The following is a 22,087-nucleotide window of genomic DNA, read 5'->3' as shown; positions in this document are numbered from 1 at the left end:
GAACTGTCCAAAGTAATACAAACCTAAGTGTGCACAGCTCCATTAACGACTATGGCCCATGCCAGAGTGGGTCCACACACTTGATGTGGTCTGTTGAGTTTTCAACATAAAGGAGGGTTGGGAACACAAAGAAGAGTCTGAACTGTTTGCTCATTATATAGACCATTTGCTGAGGACAATGCGGAACATTCAGGGGAGGCCTGCGACCCCACTTTGACCAGCTGTGCCACATACTGGGGGGTAAAGAGCAAGTGTCATTTTTCATGGGACCTGATGTTGTATCAGGAAAAAAATAATTGTCTCGAATTACTGAAGGGGAGTAGGCAATTGTTAGATTTGTTTTTTTAATTCTGTCACCAAAGGTAGTAAGGTTCCTCAGAAATTTTTATTGTTCAAAAAAAAGTCTCAGCAGATCTGCAATGAAGAGGCAGAACTTAGTTTAGACTCTGGGAAATGAACTTGTCTATTCTTGCTTCATAAAATGGCACAGAAAATTATAATCTTTTACGAATGTTATCATCACAAACAGTGCTTAAAAATGGTTATGAAAGGCATCCAAAATATTTTGGTTATTTTTCTCTACAAATATTTCTTGAAAGAGTCACAAACCTGTCTTCTGAAATTTGCCTATTTGGGTCACTATAAACAACTCCAGTAAGCTCCAACCTGCAAAAATTTGCCCATGGCAAATTAAGACACACCTCCTTCCCTTCTGTCCCAACAGTCTCAATATGCTGGCCCAACTGCAATGAGCACAGGGCAAGCTGTCTCTCTGATTGACTTTCAATCCATGCCTCTCAGTTAGATTCTTACACCATGGTAGGCCTAGAATATTAATCATCAGAGGGACTATAAAGGAGAAAATTTTAAGGGGAGAAACACGAAGAGAGAAGATAAGAATTTAAATTCTAACAAAAAACAGAAACACACTTCATTCTGTACACTTTTCATTCTGTTATACAAAAATCAAAGACCTTTGATATTTTAAGTAAATGCTTAATTTGAAGTATAAAACATACATGTATTAAAGTATACAAATAGTTAAGTATATAGCAGGCTAAAATTCTCACTAAATATATATACCCTCGTGTGACCATTCCACAGATCAGTAATAGAACACAACAAGCACCCCAGGAGCCTCCTCATGTCCTTGCTATCACTTTTTGAGGGTTTTAAACTTTATGCTATAAATGCAATCATGTAGTAGGTTTCATTTATTATCATTATTATTTTTTTAAGAGACAGAGTCTCACTCTGTCACCCAGGCTGGAGTGCATTGATGGGATTTCGAGTTTTGAACATAAAGGGAGGTTTATGCAGCCTCAACCTCCTGGGCACCAGTGATCCTCCCACGTCAGCCCGTCAAGCAGCTAGGACTATAGGCACGTGCTACCATCTCAGTGAATTTTTTTATTTTTATTTTATAGAAACAGGGTCTATGTTGCCCAGGCTGGTCTCAAACTCCTGGTCTCAAGAGATCCTTCTGGCTCAGTCTCCCAATGTGCTGGAATTACAGGCGTGAGCCACCACATTTGGTCTCATTTTATTTTAACGAGCGGATAAGTTCATTTTTAAGAAGAAAAGTCTTTCATAATTGTTTGAAGGGAAGGTAGAATATAGAAGGCTCGGTTTACCATATTAAATTTAGGCAGTTTTTTTGCTGTTTAACCTGTGTACAGATCCTAAATGATTCTCAGAAGGACAATACAAGGAGATACAAAGTTAAATTCACTGGGTACATACATACATACCCCAATTCAGACCAGGCCAATATCACAAGCTTACCTTCTACAGAATCTCTCATATTTGCAGAGGTGAAATCTGGCTCACTTGTCTTCAGTTGTACGTCTTGGATTTTGTTTCCTTTGTTTTTATTTTCCTGGGATTTTTTCTTCCCTGAAATACAATTTGTATTTATTTATTCATTCATTCATTCACTCATTCACTCATGTGTTATCATTCTGAATTCTTGAAGAAGACAATTATTAATCCAATCAAGCACACTATATATTCCTAGGCAATTACCACTTTGGATTCCTAAAGAAAGGAATAAATGACTATAAATACTATGTAAACGATGACAGAGAGGAAAAGAAAGAAACCCATCAATCTTGTATTTTTGACAATCTTGGGCATTATAGCTATGACGTTCCCTTCATAGCTATAATGACTATCAAATTATGAGGTAATGTATTCTCAAAAAGTTACTATTGATGTCAAAGGAAAATTAGCAATAGTACTGAATTTCAATACCACACAGCTAACAGGGACGGGCTGTTTGTAAGAAGCATATTAGAGAAAAAGATTATGGTGTAACATGGGGCCCCTTTAGCTAAGACATGATTACCCATAATTGTTGGAAGCAAAACAAGAGACGCAGAGATTCTGCTGAATTACAAAAGATACACACTCACAATGGCTCAAATACAAAATGCAGAGTAATTATGAATAATTCACTGTCCACCAGCATGGCATTCTTGAGAGCCCTGAGGGATCTGACTGTAGGTCCAGCACAGGTCAATTTTTCATTAACAATTCAGAGGATGGAATTCAGAAACACTGACTGCATTCCAAGTGATACCACACTTTTAGAAGGTAAGATTAAAATGTAGCATAGTTCTGATAAGCTGGAACAACGAACTAAAGTCATGAAGATAAGAAATAATTATCCATAGGAGTAATAATACTAAAGAAATCAGAAGCCCAGTTTCTTTAGGATTTAACCAGAATTTGTAACCTTTCTTTTCCATTTTTTAATTACCAGATTTCCACTTTCCTGGAAAGTGGCGTTTCAGTCTTTGGAGCCAGACAGATCCCTATTCTTCCTTGAACACTCCTTTTTCTCCACTGCTCTCCCCACAACAACTTCCCCAGCTTCCAGAACTACAAGCCTCTGACACCTTTTATCTCTGCATTAGTAAAATGAAACTAGAAACTACTTAAAGCTGCTGTAAACATGTAAAGTTATATTCTCCATAACAGAGAATCTCTACAGGGAAGCATAATTAGCTAAAAATGTAAACTAGATAAAAATGAGGTCAGAGACATAAAATAGCATCATTGAAAACATCTAAATTAAAAGTAGAAACATCAAGTACAATGCAGAGCAAAAACGAATCCTTAAAAAACATCAGATTTTGATAAAGATTTAAGAGATATAAACTTAATAAAGTCATTTTGCTTGTCAGTCTTAAAAAGCAAATTCTAAAATAGCATTTTAAACACCTAATTCTTCAGCCCATAAGAAATCAGATTTTTTTTTTTGCCACTACATTTATAAGGGTTTGTCTGAACAAATAAATTCCTGATAGTTTGTCTATCCATTCATTTCCAAAGGCACTTAAAATAGAACTCAAGAAACAAGCACACACTTCACTGGAACCACATTCTGGTGGGAACAAGCGTGAAGGATCTGCATGGAGATGACTAACACGTGTCTCCAGGTGAAGAACTGTAAGCCAATCCCCTCCAAAAGGGGCGCAAACATCTAAGCACCTTTCCACAGGCATAACCTCCTCTTACAATTCTTTCTCCCTGTATCAACTTAACAGCACTTTGTCTAAATCAGATAATGACAAAGGTTCTTCAGGGATCCAGTTTTGTTTAAAGGAATTTGGATTCTACCTCCTTTCAACCAGTTTTCTCAATGCTTATCACAAAAGATCGTTCTTTCTGTATGTAATGCTCAGCCCGTATTAGATTACTGATAGCAAACAAAATGCTTATCGTCCACCCATGCACATAATGCAAATATAAATTACTATCGACCTATATAACTTTTCTAGTGCTGCAGCTGATGTCTGAGGAAATCCATGGCTTCTTTTATTACCATGGGAAGAGAGAGTTCCTAGTGTAGCCCACAGACGCTTGATTCAAAAATCATATTCAGAAAGTTTTTCCCCGAATCCAAACAATGACATTTTTATAAGACATACCACCTCATGTACCCCAAACAGGCCAAGGAATGTGGCCTTTTCTTACCGGTCATTTACTTAGTACTTAGCATGAGCTTTTAAAATAAATTAAAATGGAGAGGTGTAATCTAAACCTTCACTCCTTGCATAAACGTTATACACATTTAAAGAAGGGTCACATTATAAAATTTAACAGAAAAACCGATGTCAGTTTGTTGTAATACAATCACTTGCAAAAGAAATGCAAAGATTTTTCTACAGCCTCCCAAGCGCTATATAAACCCAGTCTATAGGTCATATAAAAGCAAAATACACTGTTCTATATGTAAATAGAATATTAGATAAGTAAAATGTCTAGATTTATATCTTAACAAAACAAAGTACAATCCTAATACCATTAAGATGCACTCAAAATGAAATCACATAACTGTCTAAAAGGTACAGTGCTATTTTAAGTTTTATTCTCTACCTAAAAGAATATTAGAGTACCTAGCTAACACTAAATGTCAAATGTCCTTTTTTGGGCCACCAAAACCTTATCAGTGAGAACTCCCTTTTCTCTCCCTGGGTGTCCTCTTTAAAAGTCATGACCCTGGAAACCTAATCCACTGTGAAGAGAAGCCACTTGCAGTAGGTATATCTCCTGGATTCTATCAGAGGACTAAGGAGGGTATCCTGCCACAGACCACTATGAGGTATCTAAGCGCCTCAACTGCAGCGCAAATGACATGTGGACCAGATAATCCTTGGCTGTGCGGTAGGCTGTCCGATGCAATGGGAGATGTTTAACAGCACCTACAGCCTCTATTTACTACATGCCAGTGGCAGCCCCTTCTAACTGTAACAATCCAAAGTCTCTAGACATGGCCAGATGTCCCCTGGGGAGATTTCCACAGGTTAAGAACCACTGGGCTAGACCAATGCATTTCTGGGTCACTAAAGACATATGCAACTCAATAGTCCATAAACTTATTAAAAATTAGAAAAAGTACTTGAAAAACACTAATAAGACAATTTTAAAAATGGAGCAATACCACCAAACTAAATTTGGTGAGCACTGACAGACTTAGTTTATCATGGAAATTAGGTCTATCATGATTCTACCATTCATCCATGGAATTGAGATTATCTGACACCTGAAACAATGATCTCAGTCTTTAGGAGAACCACCTGTCAGGTTACTTCTTGTCGTGAGGGCCTTAGACTAGAGATGAAGGGACTATCAAGATCACCTTTCCTGCCTGCAATTTTATGAAAGAAACTGAAGGCCAGGGCCAGAGAGGGACTAATCATTCTATGGCAAAACAGAAGGTCAAACCAGGGGTCCTGCCCACACACACACATGCTTAGTGTCTCTCACAGCTGCCAAATATTGAAACAACAGGTAGTGGAACCTGCTACATTTCCTTAAACCAGTACTGGTTTCTTCTGACACCTGATTTCTGTCCTATGTGTCATCAAATTAAAGGAAAAAACAAACCAAACCCATAAGGACATTTACAAAGGGGAGAAGGAAATTTGTGAGCTTCTCTCTGTGAGGCAGAGGAGCAGGAGCCGCTGGGAGCCTGGCAAGCACACAAGTGCACTTACCATCAGGTCCTGGGGGTCCTACAGGGCGCTACTGCCAGCTGGCTGCTCCGCTTGGTCTAGACAAGAAAGACAGAGGAATGAACACAAGGAAGGTGAAATGGAAATGATGACAAGGAAGAATAGAGGGACAGGACAACACTATGAACATGAGGAAAAGAAATGAATACATCAAGATGAGAAATTGAATGCAACAGAAGGAAAACAGCAGTTATCTACTGCATCAAGGTGCTCATGTACCAAAAATAATGTTTAACTGTGTACTTAGTTGATGAGAATAACACCAATGTAGTATATTCATTTTTGGGCCTGTACTGTGCCCTTAATGTAAAACTGATGCCCCTACCACTTAATGGATCCATTTTGCTAGAAGCCCCTAAAGTCCCAATGCATAAATCACTTTACAGGGGAGACATCCAAAGAGCAGAGATGTGAAATAACCTACCCAAGGTCACACAACTACATTCGCTGTAGAGCCAGAATGAAAACTCAAGGGCCGGGAGTGGTGGCTCACACCGGTAATTCCAGCACTTTGGGAGGCCGAGACAGGTGGATCACCTGAAGTCAGGAGTTCAAGACCAGCCTGGCCAACATGGTGAAACCCCATCTCTACTAAAAATACAAAAATTAGCCAGCCATGGTGGAGGGTGCCTGTAATCCCAGCTACTGAGGAGGCTGAGGCAGGAGAATCACTTGAGCCCAGGAGGCAGAGGCTGCAGTGAGCCGAGATCACCCCACTGTACTCCAGCCTGGACAACAAGAGTGAAACTCTGTCTCAAAAAAAGAAAGAAAGAAAAAGAAAACTCAAAAACAAAATATTAAAAATGATCTTTCTCTTACAGTTACTTCTTAATATCAGTAATAAGTTAATATGCATACCTCATTCTTTTTTTTTTTGAGACAGAATCTCACTCTGTGTCTTACTCTGTCACCCGGTCTAGAGTGCGATGGCGTGATCTTGGTTCTCTGCAGCCTTGACCTCCTGGGCTCAGGTGATCCTCCTGCCTCAGCCTCCCGGGTAGCTGAAACTACAGGCATGTGCCACCACATCTGGCTAATTGTGTTTCTTTTTTGTAGAGACAAGATCTCGCTACGTTGCCCAAGCTGGTCTTGAACTCCTGGGCTCAAGCAATCCTCTTGCCTCGGCCTCTCTAAGTGTTGGGATTACAGGTGTGAGTCATGGCATCCAGCAGCATACCTTACTTTACAAAGCACTTTACATCCATTATTTCACTGGTTTCAAGGGCAAGTGAAAAAAGTTGCATAAAGACTTGCACTGGCCAGGCACAATGGCTCATGCCTATAATCCTAGCATTTTGGGAGGCCAAGATAGGCAGACTGCTTGAGCCTGGGGACTCAAGACCAGCCTGGGCAACATAGGGAGACTCCCATCTCTACAAAAAAAAAAATTTTTTAGCTGAGCGTAGTGACATATGCCTGTGGTGCCAACTACTTGGGAGGCTGAGGTGGAAGGATTAACTGAGCCCAGAAGGTCGAGGCTGCAGTGAGCCATGGTAGTGCCACTGCACTCCAGCCTGGGCGACAGAGATCGTCTCAAAAAACAAAACAAAGACTTAAATTGCATTTATACCTTTTTTTTTTAAAGCAACAATCAAATTGGAATGTATTTTTTTATTTCTATTTTATGTTGTGCCAGAAACAAGTAACAGTCAACAGCACAGAGCCCTGATCTGAACAAGCATGATGCATCACTGAATAATATCAATAAAATTGGATTTTCTAGTGAAATATCTACCATACAAAGACATTCAACAACCATAACAACTATTTTCTAAGACAGCATTATACTGCTGATGCCTGGGATATGAGTTACAAAATCAAAATTGCCTAAAGCATCACATGAAAAATTTAACCTAGGTCTGGACTATGTTCTACTATCCTAATAAACTGGATAGACACACCAGGAAATTCTAGAGAATAATGTTTCACTTTAAAATGTTCAGGCAGTAGAGAGAGTGCAAAATTCTGGGAGACTTGCTCAAGTTACATTAAAAATTCATTACAACAGTGAAGGCTCATGCATTTGGTGATTTAAATGAATTAAATTTAAGACTCCATGTAACTCTACATGTGCTGCCTCCTCACTGGGGAGCTATCCAACTCTGAAGGATAAAATCAGAATTAAATATCTATACACAGAAGCTAGGTCCATCCGATCTTCATTTGGGGAGCTCACCATCTTACTCAGATACACAGTTGATTCCAAATCAGACAAGACTCCGACTGGGAGATTTCCACAGTTGTACCATGAAAGGTCATCGAGGACACAGGCTTTCTAACAGGACTGATACCACCTCACCAAGGTGGGTTGTGCCTGCTGCCTCTAGTTCCTCTGCCCTACGTCAGTCCTTCATCCTTGCACCTAAACTTCCACCCTCTCTACTCTACAGGAATCCAATTCCCATGGTTACCACTGATACCATAATTACAAAACCCAACAGTTCTTCAGGCTTTATTTGCCCCACGTTTCTCCTTCACATCTGACAACTTGGTATTTCTTTCATTCAGAGTTCCTCCTCCCAGACTTATGACACTACCATCTAGAATCTCACTCTTTTACAGTCTTCCTCTTCTTCCTGCCCCTAGATAAGAAGGCCCTTCTTAGGAAAGCTGAAGACTGGAACCATGCTTTCACACTAGGCTGAAGAAAGGCTTTGACCAAAGCATACAGCTAAGCTGAGGGCACAGACCCTAGAGAACAGGGTAGATGCTGAACTCAATATGCTCAAAGCTGAGAGAAGAACCAGAACACTCTAGAGCAAAAAGAGCCATGAAGGTCGCCTCTGTTACCTGCACTTCAGGTTAAGTATGAATAAGGCATTATAATATACAGCCTTCCAAATTGTTGAAAGTCCAAGGTGTCTTCTGTGAAAGCAGGCCAGCTGTGGCACTAGAACCACTCAGGATACATCTGGTTTGGAGATTAGAGTTCTCAAAGCAAGATGAAAAGGCTTAACTGGGAGAAGTATAAAGTACATGTTAAATTACTCCTATAAAATTTTTAAAAATCAAAATCTGCAATAGATTGTGTTGGTAAGGAAGGGGAATCGATGGATAACAGCAGAGTTGTTATCTTAAGAATGGACCAGGTGATGCTATGTGTGAGATGGTCAAGGTCAACTGGAATTAGACCTCAGTTCTGCTGCCTATGTGAGTTTAACATTCTGCCGTTGGGGTGACATAGAGGAAGAGAGAAGCTGGAAATGGATACATAAAGCTAAGTTTTCCATAAGTAATTAACAATTCATTTCAAAATTCTGAATGCATGCTTTAATGTAAGAGAATGACTTGGTACTCTGGAAGTCATCAAATGTCATTAACAAAAGAAACGGGAAACCCGGGCAGAAGGACTGATGGTGACATCAGTGTACCTCAACCAGAAAGGCTTTCAGAGATGTCAGCAGGGGGGTACGGTTATCAGAGGATCACAAGTGGCTGTTACAACTGGTCAAGGAGCAATCAGTGGCAAAGCAAGCCCCACAGATCTGAAGTAGTAAGATGTTGCAACAGTTAGTATTTATAAAAGTAACATGCCATGCATTCTTCTATAGATGCCTTTTTCACTGAAAATAATTTTGAAACTTATCTGACAGTAAAAATTCTGTTAAGCTCTTTTGGCATAATTTCCCATCCTTTTCTGCAGTTAAATTCACCAAGAACTATCTGTAATCCTGGAGGCAAATTATAAAAATAAAACCTCTCTGGTTTTAAGTAGCTCATGGTATTAAAACACAACTCTAGGTTTTGCTTCCAACAGAAACAATGGAAAAGTTCTAGATTTTGCAGTTCTGCAGATCACAGTATAAATTCCTGAAATGCTTGCTTCCTGCCAGGGGGCTGCTGCACAGCCTCCGCAGCTGTAGAGGCTGCAGGCTCCCCTAACTCTTCCAAATGTCAGGCTGAGGGGAGAACAGCAAAGATCCGTCGGAAAGGAGTCCAGGCTTTTATGCTGTCAGAAAAAGGCTTTCAGTGGTTTTGACTAGATAATTCCAAATCTTAGAAAGGGCTTCCCAAATAAACTTTACCAAATTCAAGATAAGAAAGCATTAAGTTTCCTTACATTCTTTGGAGCCTCAAAAACTGTTGAGGCATGAACAAAATTATTTAGGAAAGTAATGACATATAAACAAGCTGCTGACCTGTTCTACTTTATAATTAATTTCTAGGCTTCCTTCTCATGTTTTTTTAGTAGCCTGAAAAATGTACGTAAAATCTGAAAACCTTACATATAAATAGTGAAGAGGCAACTACAAAATAAAGAACCTAACTCAAGTTATGGACTCAGCCCCCTGTGACCAAAAAAAAACAAAGTGGGTGCTGTTGTAGAGGAGGTGTGTTTCCAGTGCCTGGCAACCCTGAAAACAGAGGGGACCCTCAAGAACTCAGCAAAGAAAGTCATGTTTCCCCCATTCAAAGCCTACGGCAAATTTTACAATACTGCATCCTGATGAATTAACTACATCAAGTTTTAAAATATTTTCAAGAAGTAAAAATCTGACATAAAAATGAAACAAGATACAATGAAAATATTCAAAATTCATTCTTCACATTTAGGTTACAGAAATGCCCATAAGAACAATGGTCAAGCCATATGACTAATTAATAAAATCAGGCTACGATGTATCCACAGAGATAAACTTAAGGAAAATCAAGAGAATATACATTCATTCAGATTTTGGCAGGTGGCTCCCAGTGAGAGGGTATTGATAAGGGTATGATATTTCTATCTGATTGTATTTTCTCAGATAAGCACTTGTTTGTATTATGCAAAAAAAAAGAATACATGATTTTTCATGTATTCAACTCAGAAAAAGCATTCAAAAAAACGCCAAAATTCCCAGCAATATCAAATCCACAATGGATACACAGTTATAAAGACTTTCAAAGGATTAAAAATAGCACAGATATTATTAAAGAGCCAAAAATGCTTAGCATTCAAATTACCCCTGTTAACCTTTTGGTAGATATCTTTCAATTCTATGCAACACATCACTTCAAACAAAAAATTAATGTTTCCTCTTTCCAAACAGCCACAAACCCCATATTCTTTTTCTTATTCACTGCACTTGCTTATTATACCCATCATTATTTAAATAAAATATCTAGTTTAAACAATCATGTTGAGTGCCTGCCGGTATTAACCTAAGGGTCAATGTCTTGGCAGTTGGCTGTGATAATCACTCTGTACCTTTATTTTGCTTCTCTTAAAAACGCAAAAACTAGACAATGGCATTTGATTAGGCCACATTTTAACAGACGTTTACAAAAACAAGAGCATTTACAGAGATGTTAAGCTACCTAATCACTCAGCCCCACTGTAAAATGAGGCACTTTTAGTCCAGCACAGGTTTTCAGATTCAGCTCCACTATTGCTGATCAACCAGATTCGACCACGACAGAAGATCTCAACTGTGCCCGGCCACCTCCTCCCCCGCAGCTGTGCCCCTATCAGCACTTATGGACCAACATATAATCCAAGGAAAAAGACCTGGGACCCCTCCAGGCTTCCGCACGCATACCGGCTGGCACAAACTCATACCCTCTGGTAAACTCAGAGCTGCCAAGGCTGTACTTCAGATTGAAGAACAGGACGAAACTAAAACATATTATTCTTATAAACTCTTTCAAATCACAAGTTACATTCAAATTCAAATCTAGATTTTTTTTTTTTGAGACAGAGTCTTGATCTGTTGCCCAGGCTGAACTGCAATGGTGCAATCTCAGCTCACTGCAACCTCGGCCTCCAGTGGCTCAGGTTATTTTCCTGCCTCAGCCTCCCAAGTAGCTGAAATTACAGGCATGAGCCACTATGCCTGGCTAATTTTGTATTTTTAGCAAAGGGGGGTTTCACCATGTTGACCAAGATGCTCTCAAACTCCTGACCTCAGGTGATCCGCCTGCCTGGGCCACCTGAAGATCTGGGATTACAGACATAAGCCACCATGCCCAGCCAAATCCAGATTTTTTAAATAGATTCTCCACCTAAACACAAAATTCTACTAGCCTATTCAGCAATGTGTATCTCATTCTCAGATGTGCTAGCTATTCAGACTATATCAGACTGCTATTCAAACTTAGCCCAAACTTATTATTCTTGATAGATTTTTTTTAAATTTCTTGAGTACTTTGTAAAGTTTTTGGAATCATGGTAAAGTAAATAAGTATTCCGATAATTTTCCTTGGCTGCTTATTAGCTATACAACACTTATGAGCTACAGAGAATACAAATATATATTACTACAAAGATGTCTGCTATTAAAGAATCTAAAATTGAAGTTACATGACTGTTTAACGTTGTAAAAAACAAGCCCCTCTGCAGAAACGCCCTACTAATGTTAACAAGAAGCAAACTGAGTGGAAAAGATCTCGACAATCTGTATTTCATTAAAAATCGAGAAAAAGGAAAGGAAGGATAGTGAAAGAAGCAAGGAGTCAGGAGAGAAAGAGAAGGAGAAAAGAGGGAGGAGTGGAAGAAGTAAAGTGCCATTCACCAATGGAACTTGGTAAAGCGGGGAAGCCTAAGGAGCTGGCACTGCAGACCCGGCCTTGCTAACAGGTTCTGACACTGAGAAGGGAGCCTTTCAGAGGCACGAAATCTTCCTTGGTGCTGGTCTCCAAGGATCATCCCACACTGTCCTTGAGCTGATGATTTTTCTATTTTTTTTGCCAATATAGGGGTAAAATAATGCCCACAGGGAACAAATTAAGCCTGGGAGGGAAGGCTCACAGAGGACTAGGGCTTGAAACAGGAGTCCTTCCTAGGCCAGTGTCCACCGTTGATGGAAAGGGTCTCTCAACCCACGCACTCATTTCACCTGCTCCCAGAAGGTTACTGTGTCTCCAAGGTCACACATGCTCCCTGTAAAGAGCTGACCCAAACTTAGGTGAGACAGTGGACTAGGCTCTTGTCCCCTTCCCCAGTGTGGTGGTGGCACTCAGAATAAAGTAGGTCCTCAAGATAAGTTTGGTCCTCAAAAACAGAAACCCATAAAAGTGAAATAGCATCAAACTACATTGTGCAGCCCTTGGGCCATGATTTGATTAATGAGAAATAAACCGATTCGAGGCAGATGGGAACCAACTATGATATACACTGGCAATACGAATCTGATATTGTCGTCAAAAGAAGAAAATGAGGTAATGCACAAAATGAATGCCACACAGTGCCTGGCACAGACTCAATAAATGGAATCGATTGTAAGGAGTATCCACAGTAGATTCTACTAAACAAATTACAGAAAGCACACGCCTACAAATCTCAATTGTCGGCATATGTTCCTTCGTATGAAGACAATGACAATCTGCTTCCACTAACAATTCCTAATTCATCCATTTGTTTTGTTCATTTGTTGTCCACTGATTCACAGGATCCCACCCAGATACTATTATAAAAATGTACAAGTCCAACGAGGACAGAAGTTTGAGAGAATTCTGTCACTCACGTCCACATCAATATATAAATGCTCGAACAGTGTAAGCTGTGAGTATACTTCATTTTTAAAGTCTGTAACCTACTGATTTTATTGCTTCTGTCTCTGCTTGAGTTTGAAAACTGAACATACTGGTTCACTGTGGTGGTTCTTAACCTTTTGGAGAGGAGACTTCAGACCCCTCTGAGTATCAAATAACACCTAAGGCCCTTCTTTCTCCCCATACAGTCACAAATGGACGTAAACACAATTATTTGGTAGACAACACTGGGGGCTCAGGGACTCCTGTGTTATTACAAAGTTAAGTTGTGAGTATGTACAAGCATTGCCTTTCAACAGAAGGAATGTACCTGTGTAATCCCTGAAAAAGAACTCCAACTCCTCAGAATGCTCAGTAAAGATGCTGCACAGATAATCAGGACATTTCTTCCCAGGAAACTGGTATCGTCAAATTAATTAGTTCCTTCTAAGAAAATAATCCTTTCACCCATTTGGCTTTTCCTGATTTCACACCCAGAAAGAATGTTAAAAAAACAAAAAATCTGTCATATACAGCCCTGAAATTGCTCCCACATGATTACTTTAAAGGCTGTCTGATAATTTAATATCTAAGAAAATGTTAAGAAAAACTCATTCACATAAAATCCTGTTTTAACAGTCATGAGTGCTTTGGACCATGTAACAGTGAGATGTGTTTACTTCTGCCAGGCAAATGGAACAAATCAAATTCCAAGAGTTACCTAATGCACCAACCTATGTCACCACAGGTGTCCTAGTTTGGGTAACAGTGAAATAAGACAGCTTTTAAGAGAGAAGCAGGTTTCTTGCATATGAAGAATTCCTTAGTGCCATGATGCATATATTTAGTTGCAGATCCAAAGAAGCCCTTTACTCTTACCTAATTTGAATCACCTTAATTCACTCCACAACGCGAAAGGAAAATATATGGATTTTAAGAGAACATGTTACACAAGACGGCAAAACTGGTGTTTTTTTATTATCATTTTTTTTTTAGAAGTGTGCCAACAGGCCAAAGAACGGCAGTTACTACAGAATGAATTTTGCTGGTGCCTACCATTACAACAGAATGAACCAAAGGTTGGTGTACCAGAAATGTTCCTATAATGTTCTCACTTAATACTCACAGCAACCCTGTAGGATAGGTAGCTCATATTCCCATTCTACAGACAGGCAAATTAAAGACCCAAATGTGGAGAGTAACACATCTTAAGTCACGATGCTATTAACTGGTGGAGCTGGTATTTGAATTTGGTCTCTTAATTCTAAGGCTATGTTCTGGTGTATCACAATGAATTCTGCATATTGTGTGTGCATCTCCTAACATTCAAGATATAGCTGGGCCAGCAAATTTTCCCCTTTCCCCTCCACTCAACATACACATACACTCCAGGCTCATTTTAAACAAGTTATCCATTTTCAAAGTACTGATCAATCTGCATCTAATGCAAAAGGAACAGTGAAGCCCAAGCAATATATTTCCACCCACTAAAAAAAAGTTTTAGGTTTTTTTTTTTTTAATGTGCTTAGCATAGAAACTGAAGAGGGAGTAGGAGGAAGCACAAGAATCATTCTCTATGAAAACAAAGTTCACCAATTTCACGTACTTTTTGACAATCACCCATGAAATTTATAGGACTCTGTCTTTAAAATTTGAAAAGGTCAGACAGAAATTAAGTATCACTTTTTCTTGATTTAATATTTTCTACACTCTATTACAACCCCAAATTTTATCTTGGCATACAGACGTAATTTGCATTATCTTCCATCCTGAATTCCTGGATTTATAATGATAACTGAAAAGAGTTATTAAGAGCTTAACTCAAATTTGATCTTGTTATCAAACACTCCCATGACCCATCTAACAAGGGAAAGACACTGTGGATTATATCTTTAGCAATTAACAAAATTCCTAAAATCAAGTAGATTTGGAATCTTAAACCCCTGGTCCAAAAATCCAAGATTGAGACCATTAACAATATATATCTTTTATTACTTATTATTATTGACACTCCCTTTTACTTATTTTCTTGGATGTCAGAGGGAAATTGTAATTTCAACATTAGTGTTAATCTTACAAAAATTACAGTCCATTATGTGTAAATAGACAAGGAGATTGTTCCACATGTAAAAGATCAAAACTACAACTATGATTCATCATGGTGCTGCCCAGAGCATAAACCTGCTACAGAAGAATACAAGACTTAGCACCCAGCTATGACCAACATTCACATCCTCGTGGCGAAAGTAACAAGGCACGAGGTGGAGAGCTAGGAACTCTCATTTCTCACAGGCTCTTAGACTTTCTGCTTATGGCCAGTAATCTCTCTATTCCAGAGAAGCAGGCTCTGATAATCCCACACATGAAAGACGAAAATGTAGCCAACAGAACCAGAAAGGCATATATTACATCTCGAACTGGCAAGAGAATGAAAACAGAACCTGAGAGGCCAAATGGTTTAAAAAAATAAATAAATAAATAAAACTCAGAAATTTCATTGTTGCCCATTCTAAATGGCACTGCAACTTCAAACATTGCACAGAATTCCGTTTTGGGGTTCTAAACATGGGTGAACAAACCAGTTTGCCTTCATTTTTGTGGCATGTGGCGCCTCAGGAAATCTACAAAAGACTACACCAAGAGGTAGGATTATAAATACAAGAAAAAAATTGTTTTACCACTAGTTTTTCTTAAATAAAAAAAAAAAAGGGCAGGGGAATTTTAGCCTAAGCAATGCTGTATTAGTTTTCTTCTTAACAGAAGTCAATCCTTTGCTACTGTCCATAACTGGGAACAGACAGCTATAATTCATTAAGAGTGAAATTAGTTTTCATCGTTTAGACACTGATTAAACAAGAACATATAAAAATGAAAGTTATGAAAGTATCAAATTAGCAGTATTTTAGATGTCATATTATCTTAGAAACTGATTTTTTAATATACCACACACATACACAGTATCATCATCTTATTCATTATTCTCTGTATATTAAAAATAAATGTTATGTACTTTTAATATTAAGCATCTAAAATAACTACACATTCACTAGATTAGTAAAACTTTCATCAAAATATTTTTAAATTTCAGGATCATGGCCACAGAAGCAGGAATAAGAAGCAGCTAAAATAAATGCTTCAAAACACTGAGAATGTTCTAGTCTCTTATCCAGAATTCCTCAGGACATTTTCCTAATATAAGCACTGAGTTTTAACCTTTTAAACAAAGATACCTTCTCCTATTTTTCAGAGAAAAGGTTAGAAGAGAAAAAAAATGCTAAAGAAGTTTGAAAAAATGAAAGCATAGACTACTAAACTGCAGTTGTATTTCGCCTACAGTATGTGTTTGGGTGGTTGGGGGGTGTTAACTACTCACTATCTCTTTAAGGAACAATCGAATCAAGCACTCTCAGTAAAAGTTCCAAGTAAAAAAAGCCACATTACATTGGCTACAAACTCAAGAAGCTTTAACTATTTTATACAGACATACATATTCTAAGAATCTATTTTGGAATAAAGACAATGAGGAAATCAGTGAGTCGTCCTCATTAGGAAAATTCAAGAGCACACGCCTATACGTTAGGGCAACTCTTTTCACCTTCTGGTCTCCTTTAAAGTTTCTCCTCTGGAATGAGTCAAGCAGCTAGACTAGGAAAGCTTTATCAGCAAACAAAACCCCTTAAGAAGGTACTGCTTCAAATAGTTCAAGTGTATTCTTCTTAAGTGAAAAAGTGAAAAAAAAAAAAAAAAGCTATCCCACTCGACAAATAAACTTTCTGGCAAAACAAGTAAAAAACAAAATGTCACCTCCTAAAACTGAAAAAACTAACAAGCATGATGTAACTCAATTATATCTACAAACAAATCAGAGCTGTACTTACGGTTTCTGTAATAATCTTTAGAGCACACATTAATTAAAGCATGTTCATTATCTATAACATTCAGCTCAAGAAAACTTTAAAATGTATACTTTTATTGGTAGAACAGCCAGACTGTTAAGCCAGTCTCGACGCAAGACCAGTGCTGCCAAGTTGGAAGCTAACCATCGGCTTCTCATCAATAGGACAAAATTAAAGAGCTCTATAATCCTAGACTGGATCCTCTGCACTGCAGAGGGAGCCAGGCAAAAGCAATGTCTGTCTCACTGTGCTCTTTTGGTTTCAAAACTAACAGCAAAATAATATAAAACCTAAGAGAAAGAAAATATTCATTAGAAACCCAGAACAACAAATATGTCATTTAAAAAACACTTGATACACAACAGCTAGCAAGGGGTAAAAACTCAATCTGTGTTTTTAAAAACTGTTTATCTGGGATGCTCAAAGGAATGCAACACACCTATGCAATTCATAAATCTCCAAAGCAAAAATAACTGAAGGTGTCACCATAACTGATCTTTCCTACACCAAAGACTTCACTTAATCACAGTCTTGCTATTTAAAGTGGGCACTTCTTACGGTGAGCAGTGAAAATTCACCTTGGCTAGTCAGTAAAGCAAATAAAACACTGCAACTTATACAGTATATCTGTCCTACTTAGAAACATTATGCATGAAAACTGGATTTAGGTAAGACAGAGCCTTTAATTTAGGGCCTGTGTGAACTTGGCCAAAGCATGTAGCCCCTTGGAGCATCAGTTTCCTCTTCTACAATTGATGATAACTGACCTCAACTTTGCAGTGTTATTGGGAGGATTAGCTATAGTATACACAGAACAACCAGCACAATGCTAGAAACAAGGGTAATTGCTGTCGTTGTCACCATCAATAGAAATGAGTGATTCATGGCATAACATGATGTGCAAGTAAGTGTCAAGGCATGACATACGTCCATATCAAAATACACTGTATAAATAAATTCAGCCAAGAACTCTTGTAAAGTATGAAAACCGGTTTAATCTGAGTGGCTAAAAGAAAAACAGCTACTTTCAGTATTTCTCTTTTTCACTTAAAGAAACAATAGCATTTTCAAAAAACTTTTGCTTTTCAATGTCATTCAGCTCCTCTAAACTATTTCAACCAAATTATGAACACTAATAAAACACTCTCAGCCAGATGAATGGTCAAAATAAAAGTCAAGGCCTGTGTCTGGCAGCATGTGAAATATAAACAAGCAATCTAATGCCTACAAAGTACCACGCCAGTCTACCTGAAACTTCAACTCCAGCTCCCCATACAACCTTTAACTAAAAGAAACGTCAATTTTTAACCTCCATAATGGTGTTTTTGGGATATTTATCCAATTCCTCAATTCTTTAGAGGCAACTTTAAATACAAAACTCCACCCTGTGCATGCCTGTAATACCAGCTACTAGGGAAGCTAAGGAAGACGGCTTCAGCTCAGGAGTTGGAGTCCAACCTGGCAACACAGAGAGACCCTGTTTCTACAAAATAAATAAATAAACTTTAAAAGTTTTTTTTTAATAAAATAAAAAACTACACCTTCCTCTCTGTAATACTCCTATGAACATTAGTTTGAATATCGTAACAGCTATCTGTAAACTGAAACATGAAACTAAATAAAAATTCATAATTTAGAAAAAGAACCTAGTGTTCATATTGAAGGAAAGCACAGGAAATTGGGTTTTTTACTTTCAAATTATAAGTGGATTTGTAAAAATCAACTAAAGTATTTTGAACTAACTGTAAGGGTCTTGTTACCTCTTTTGTATCCTTTAGAAAATGTAATCATAATCAAACCTTTTTTCTGTATTAGGAAGTCTCATCTTCCAATTTACATATGGACAAGAGAACCAAAATAACAACCTAAAAATAGAGCACAGCATGGTTCCCAATACACACAATTATGATGTTTAAAACTTTTTAATCATGGCATATGTTGATTTTTGCAAATTCACCCACTAAAATACTGGTGAGAAATTTGCAAAATGCTTTGAAAAGTTTTAGTCCACATAATTTCCCTGTAAACAAGGATGGATATAAGAATCAAAGGCACAAAATGAAAATATTGACCAACATTTTTATCTCAGTTTGGAGCAATTCAGCAGCAGCAGCAGAACTGCATTTTTTTTTTTTAATTCCCTAAGTCCTACTGTTGAAAAAATACTAATTAAAACTATACTGAGCTTTTAAAAACAGACCACCACAACACCAGCAGAGAGTTCATCCTGGCAAGCAACCACCAGCGACAGAATATTCAATGCTCAGCAAAGGCACCCTCAGGAGGCAGCCAGAAAGCTAGAGCAGAGACAGGCCCCTCCAAGACTGACCAACCCGGAAGCAGCTTATTTGTGTCCGACGCCACAAAGTTGCCAGCATAAAGCCAGACACAGGAACGCTGCCATGTCCAAGTGCTCCACATCCTGCTCCAGCACCTGCAAACAGGAACCACAGGCCAGTGCCCCGTGAGTGGGAACAGGACCTGCCCACCAGGCACCCAGTAAGCATAAGGCCCATCCTCAGACACAGGCCTCTGTCATTCAGCTTGCAGTCTGAAACAGAGCTGCCAGCTGCTAGGAAAGGTTAGGAGATCAAACTCCGTGGAAGCCCAACCACTCTGCGTTTATTAAATGTATTCTCTAATTTCAACTTTAAATGGAACCAATGTTGTCACTTCTGTTGCTGCCAACCACATGTGGACAAAAAGCTGCATATTATATAAAGAAAAGGCATGGAAAACCTGGTTGAAATTCTGACTGTGATACTCATTGGTAGAGGAATCTTGGACAAGTTTTCCAGTTTTGGAAGTGTCCACTTCCTTCCCCCTCACCAACCAGAACACCCACTAAGTCTGACCTGCGCGTGGCTGTAATGAAACGGACCTGGAGACTCCGCACTGGAGGAGGATGGTGCCTGCTGTAGTCATCTCTCCTCTCCCCACCAACCAACCCAGCCGCTTGGTGCAGCACCTGGCAGAAAAAGGGCCAATATATGTCCATTTGCAGAACTAAGTTTCATACTCCAAAAATACTCATGTAAGCTATTTTATTAATGAGTAGAACTGCTAATAGAACTGGGTCCCTATTCCTGGAGCCCTCAGCCCCTAGAACTTCCTGTGTCATTTATGTCACAACCTCAGAAAGGTCACCCCTGGCCACCCACCAACAGTCAGGCCATACAACCTACCCTGCGACACACTATTGACATTACAAGGCCTACTTCATCTGTTGGCCTGTAGTCCCCACTCTCCAGAATGTGATTCCATGTGAATAGGGACCCTTGTCATTTTAGTTCTTTGCTGAAACTCCAGCCCCCAGAATAGTACCTGACACAGATGCAAGGAATACTTGTTAAATAACAGAGAGGAAGACCATCCACACAGTTACAACTTCTCAGCCCCCAACGTTGCTCTTAACGTCCTCCTTGTTCCTCTCTGTTCTGAGATGTCCCCATCCTGCCACCCTTTCTACATAAAGTCTCCCTAGCTAGCCTGGCCAAGCTCATCATCCCTTTTTCCTCCTCTTAGGGAGGGCAATAGTCCTTACTGCCTATACCATCTGTTTAGCACATTTTTTTAAAAAAAGTACCTTAGACTAAGTTATCTTTGCATATGGCTCTCTTATGTCACTAAATTTTAAGTTTCTAAAGGCTTGTTATTCAACACCTTTATTGAAGAATTTCAAATATATACAATTTCAAAAGACTTAGTGTTCTTCACAGTACCAAGGTTTTTAATTTAAACAATTCTGATGATAGAGACAGATAAAATATCACTTTGCTAAGCTGATTATAATTTAACTGTTCTGTGGTGACTAAAAGTCATAGAGATAAATGCTTATAAACTAGTTAATATTCTCAGGCACTACTTAAGGTTTTTATGAAGGACTACCTGAACCTATTAAATGACCTTACAAAACCTGTTCTTTATCATTCATTGCTGATTTTTGTTATAAACTTTGTCTTCTTCAACGTCCAGCTTTCAGGTATAAAACTTCCTGCTGCTATAAATATAAACTCTTTTCTCCTAATTTGCTGTGAACAGTGAGGTCAATAGGTTAGAAATAGGTCTATAACAAGGGTGAATCAGCACAGAAGGAGGCTGTGACACAGGAAGAAAGAGGGAAAGAAGAGATCCAATGCTTATTCTGAGCTTCCACAGGTGTTCCATAAATCCCTATTGAATAAATGAGTCATCAAGTCAGTAGTTTCTCTGCAAGTAGCAGGGAAGTAAATGCCAACCATGTTCTGAGACGTGGTACTTACATTTCCAAGAGCCCACAGCTTCACAGAGCATGTTTTTATTATCTCACTTGCTCTTGACAACTTTGTGAGGTTAGATGGCACAAGTATCATCGATATTATGATATTCATTTTTAAGGCTAGGGAAACTTCGTCTCGGAGAGGTGACATGAGTTGTCCAAAATTGCATACCTGGTAAACACCCAGGCATTCCATTTTTCATTCCTTCCACTAAGCCCATTTGTAGAAAGCCACTGTTGTTTCTCTAGGTTAAAAGAACTTCAGGTAAGGTTCTTATGCAGCTGAGAAAGCAGGGAAAACACTGCCATGATAGTCTACATTCTGGAAGAACATTTGCCAACAGTCATTGCTTACTGCTAACAAGCAAATTCAATTTCTCATTTCTCACCAAAACAAACAGGACAGAGATCAAGAAGATGAGAAATGCTTCTAAATTTGACCGTTTCTATGCTATTTTATAATTGTAATCTTTCTATGGTTCACATTAAAATAACCTGAAACACCTGACACTAAAAACCCTCCTTGCTCTCTACCTGAAAGTTTAATCTATTTCATCCAAATAACATGTTTTCCATTTTACAGAGGCTGCTCAGATATGTAAAAAGTGAAGATTAATCACAAAGCTGAGAATCCAAATTAAACTCTAGTTTAAAATGTCTGATGTATGCCCATCTTTGCTCCACGGTCGCAGACAATATGAACTGTGTTCTCACAGCACTGTGTTCTTTTCCTTCAACACATTTGTGTGAGTCATTGCCAATCAATGAATATTTATTGAGGGCCCACTACATGCCAACCATCTAGGCGCTGATCAGCTATTTACTGATTTAATGATGATTTCCCCCAAGACACTACAGGCGCCATGAGAAGAGTTACTGCTGCCTTTTTGCTCATCACTGTGCGGTACAACAGAGCACAGTGCCTAGCACACAGCATGGGCTAAATAAACATTAGATGAATG

At 38.7% G+C, this 22,087-nt stretch overlaps 1 protein-coding gene and 1 long non-coding RNA gene across 5 annotated transcripts in view; both read right to left on the bottom strand.

Annotated features, from left to right (window-relative positions):
• PRDM2 (PR/SET domain 2) overlaps nt 1–22,087 on the bottom strand; it is a 109,803-nt gene that overhangs the window by 47,587 nt on the left and 40,129 nt on the right. For all 4 annotated transcript variants that reach the window (XM_012439935.2, XM_012439937.2, XM_012439936.3 and 1 more), the window contains one exon: nt 1,786–1,896. In XM_012439935.2, the coding sequence (XP_012295358.2) occupies nt 1,786–1,896 (111 nt within the window). The remainder of the gene's footprint in view (nt 1–1,785; nt 1,897–22,087) is intronic.
• LOC135269428 (uncharacterized) lies at nt 5,500–8,298 on the bottom strand. Its single transcript, XR_010337723.1, has 2 exons — nt 6,381–8,298; nt 5,500–5,560 (listed from the first exon to the last, which is right to left on the bottom strand). It is a non-coding gene; the product is annotated as an uncharacterized LOC135269428 (long non-coding RNA).

The sequence above is a fragment of the Aotus nancymaae genome, unplaced genomic scaffold (genome assembly GCF_030222135.1).
Source record: "Aotus nancymaae isolate 86718 unplaced genomic scaffold, 86718_ANA_hifiasm-v0.15.2.pri h1tg000053l, whole genome shotgun sequence".
In the NCBI taxonomy this organism is placed as follows: Eukaryota; Metazoa; Chordata; class Mammalia; order Primates; family Aotidae; genus Aotus; species Aotus nancymaae.
This window is presented reverse-complemented; position numbering and strand designations above follow the sequence as displayed.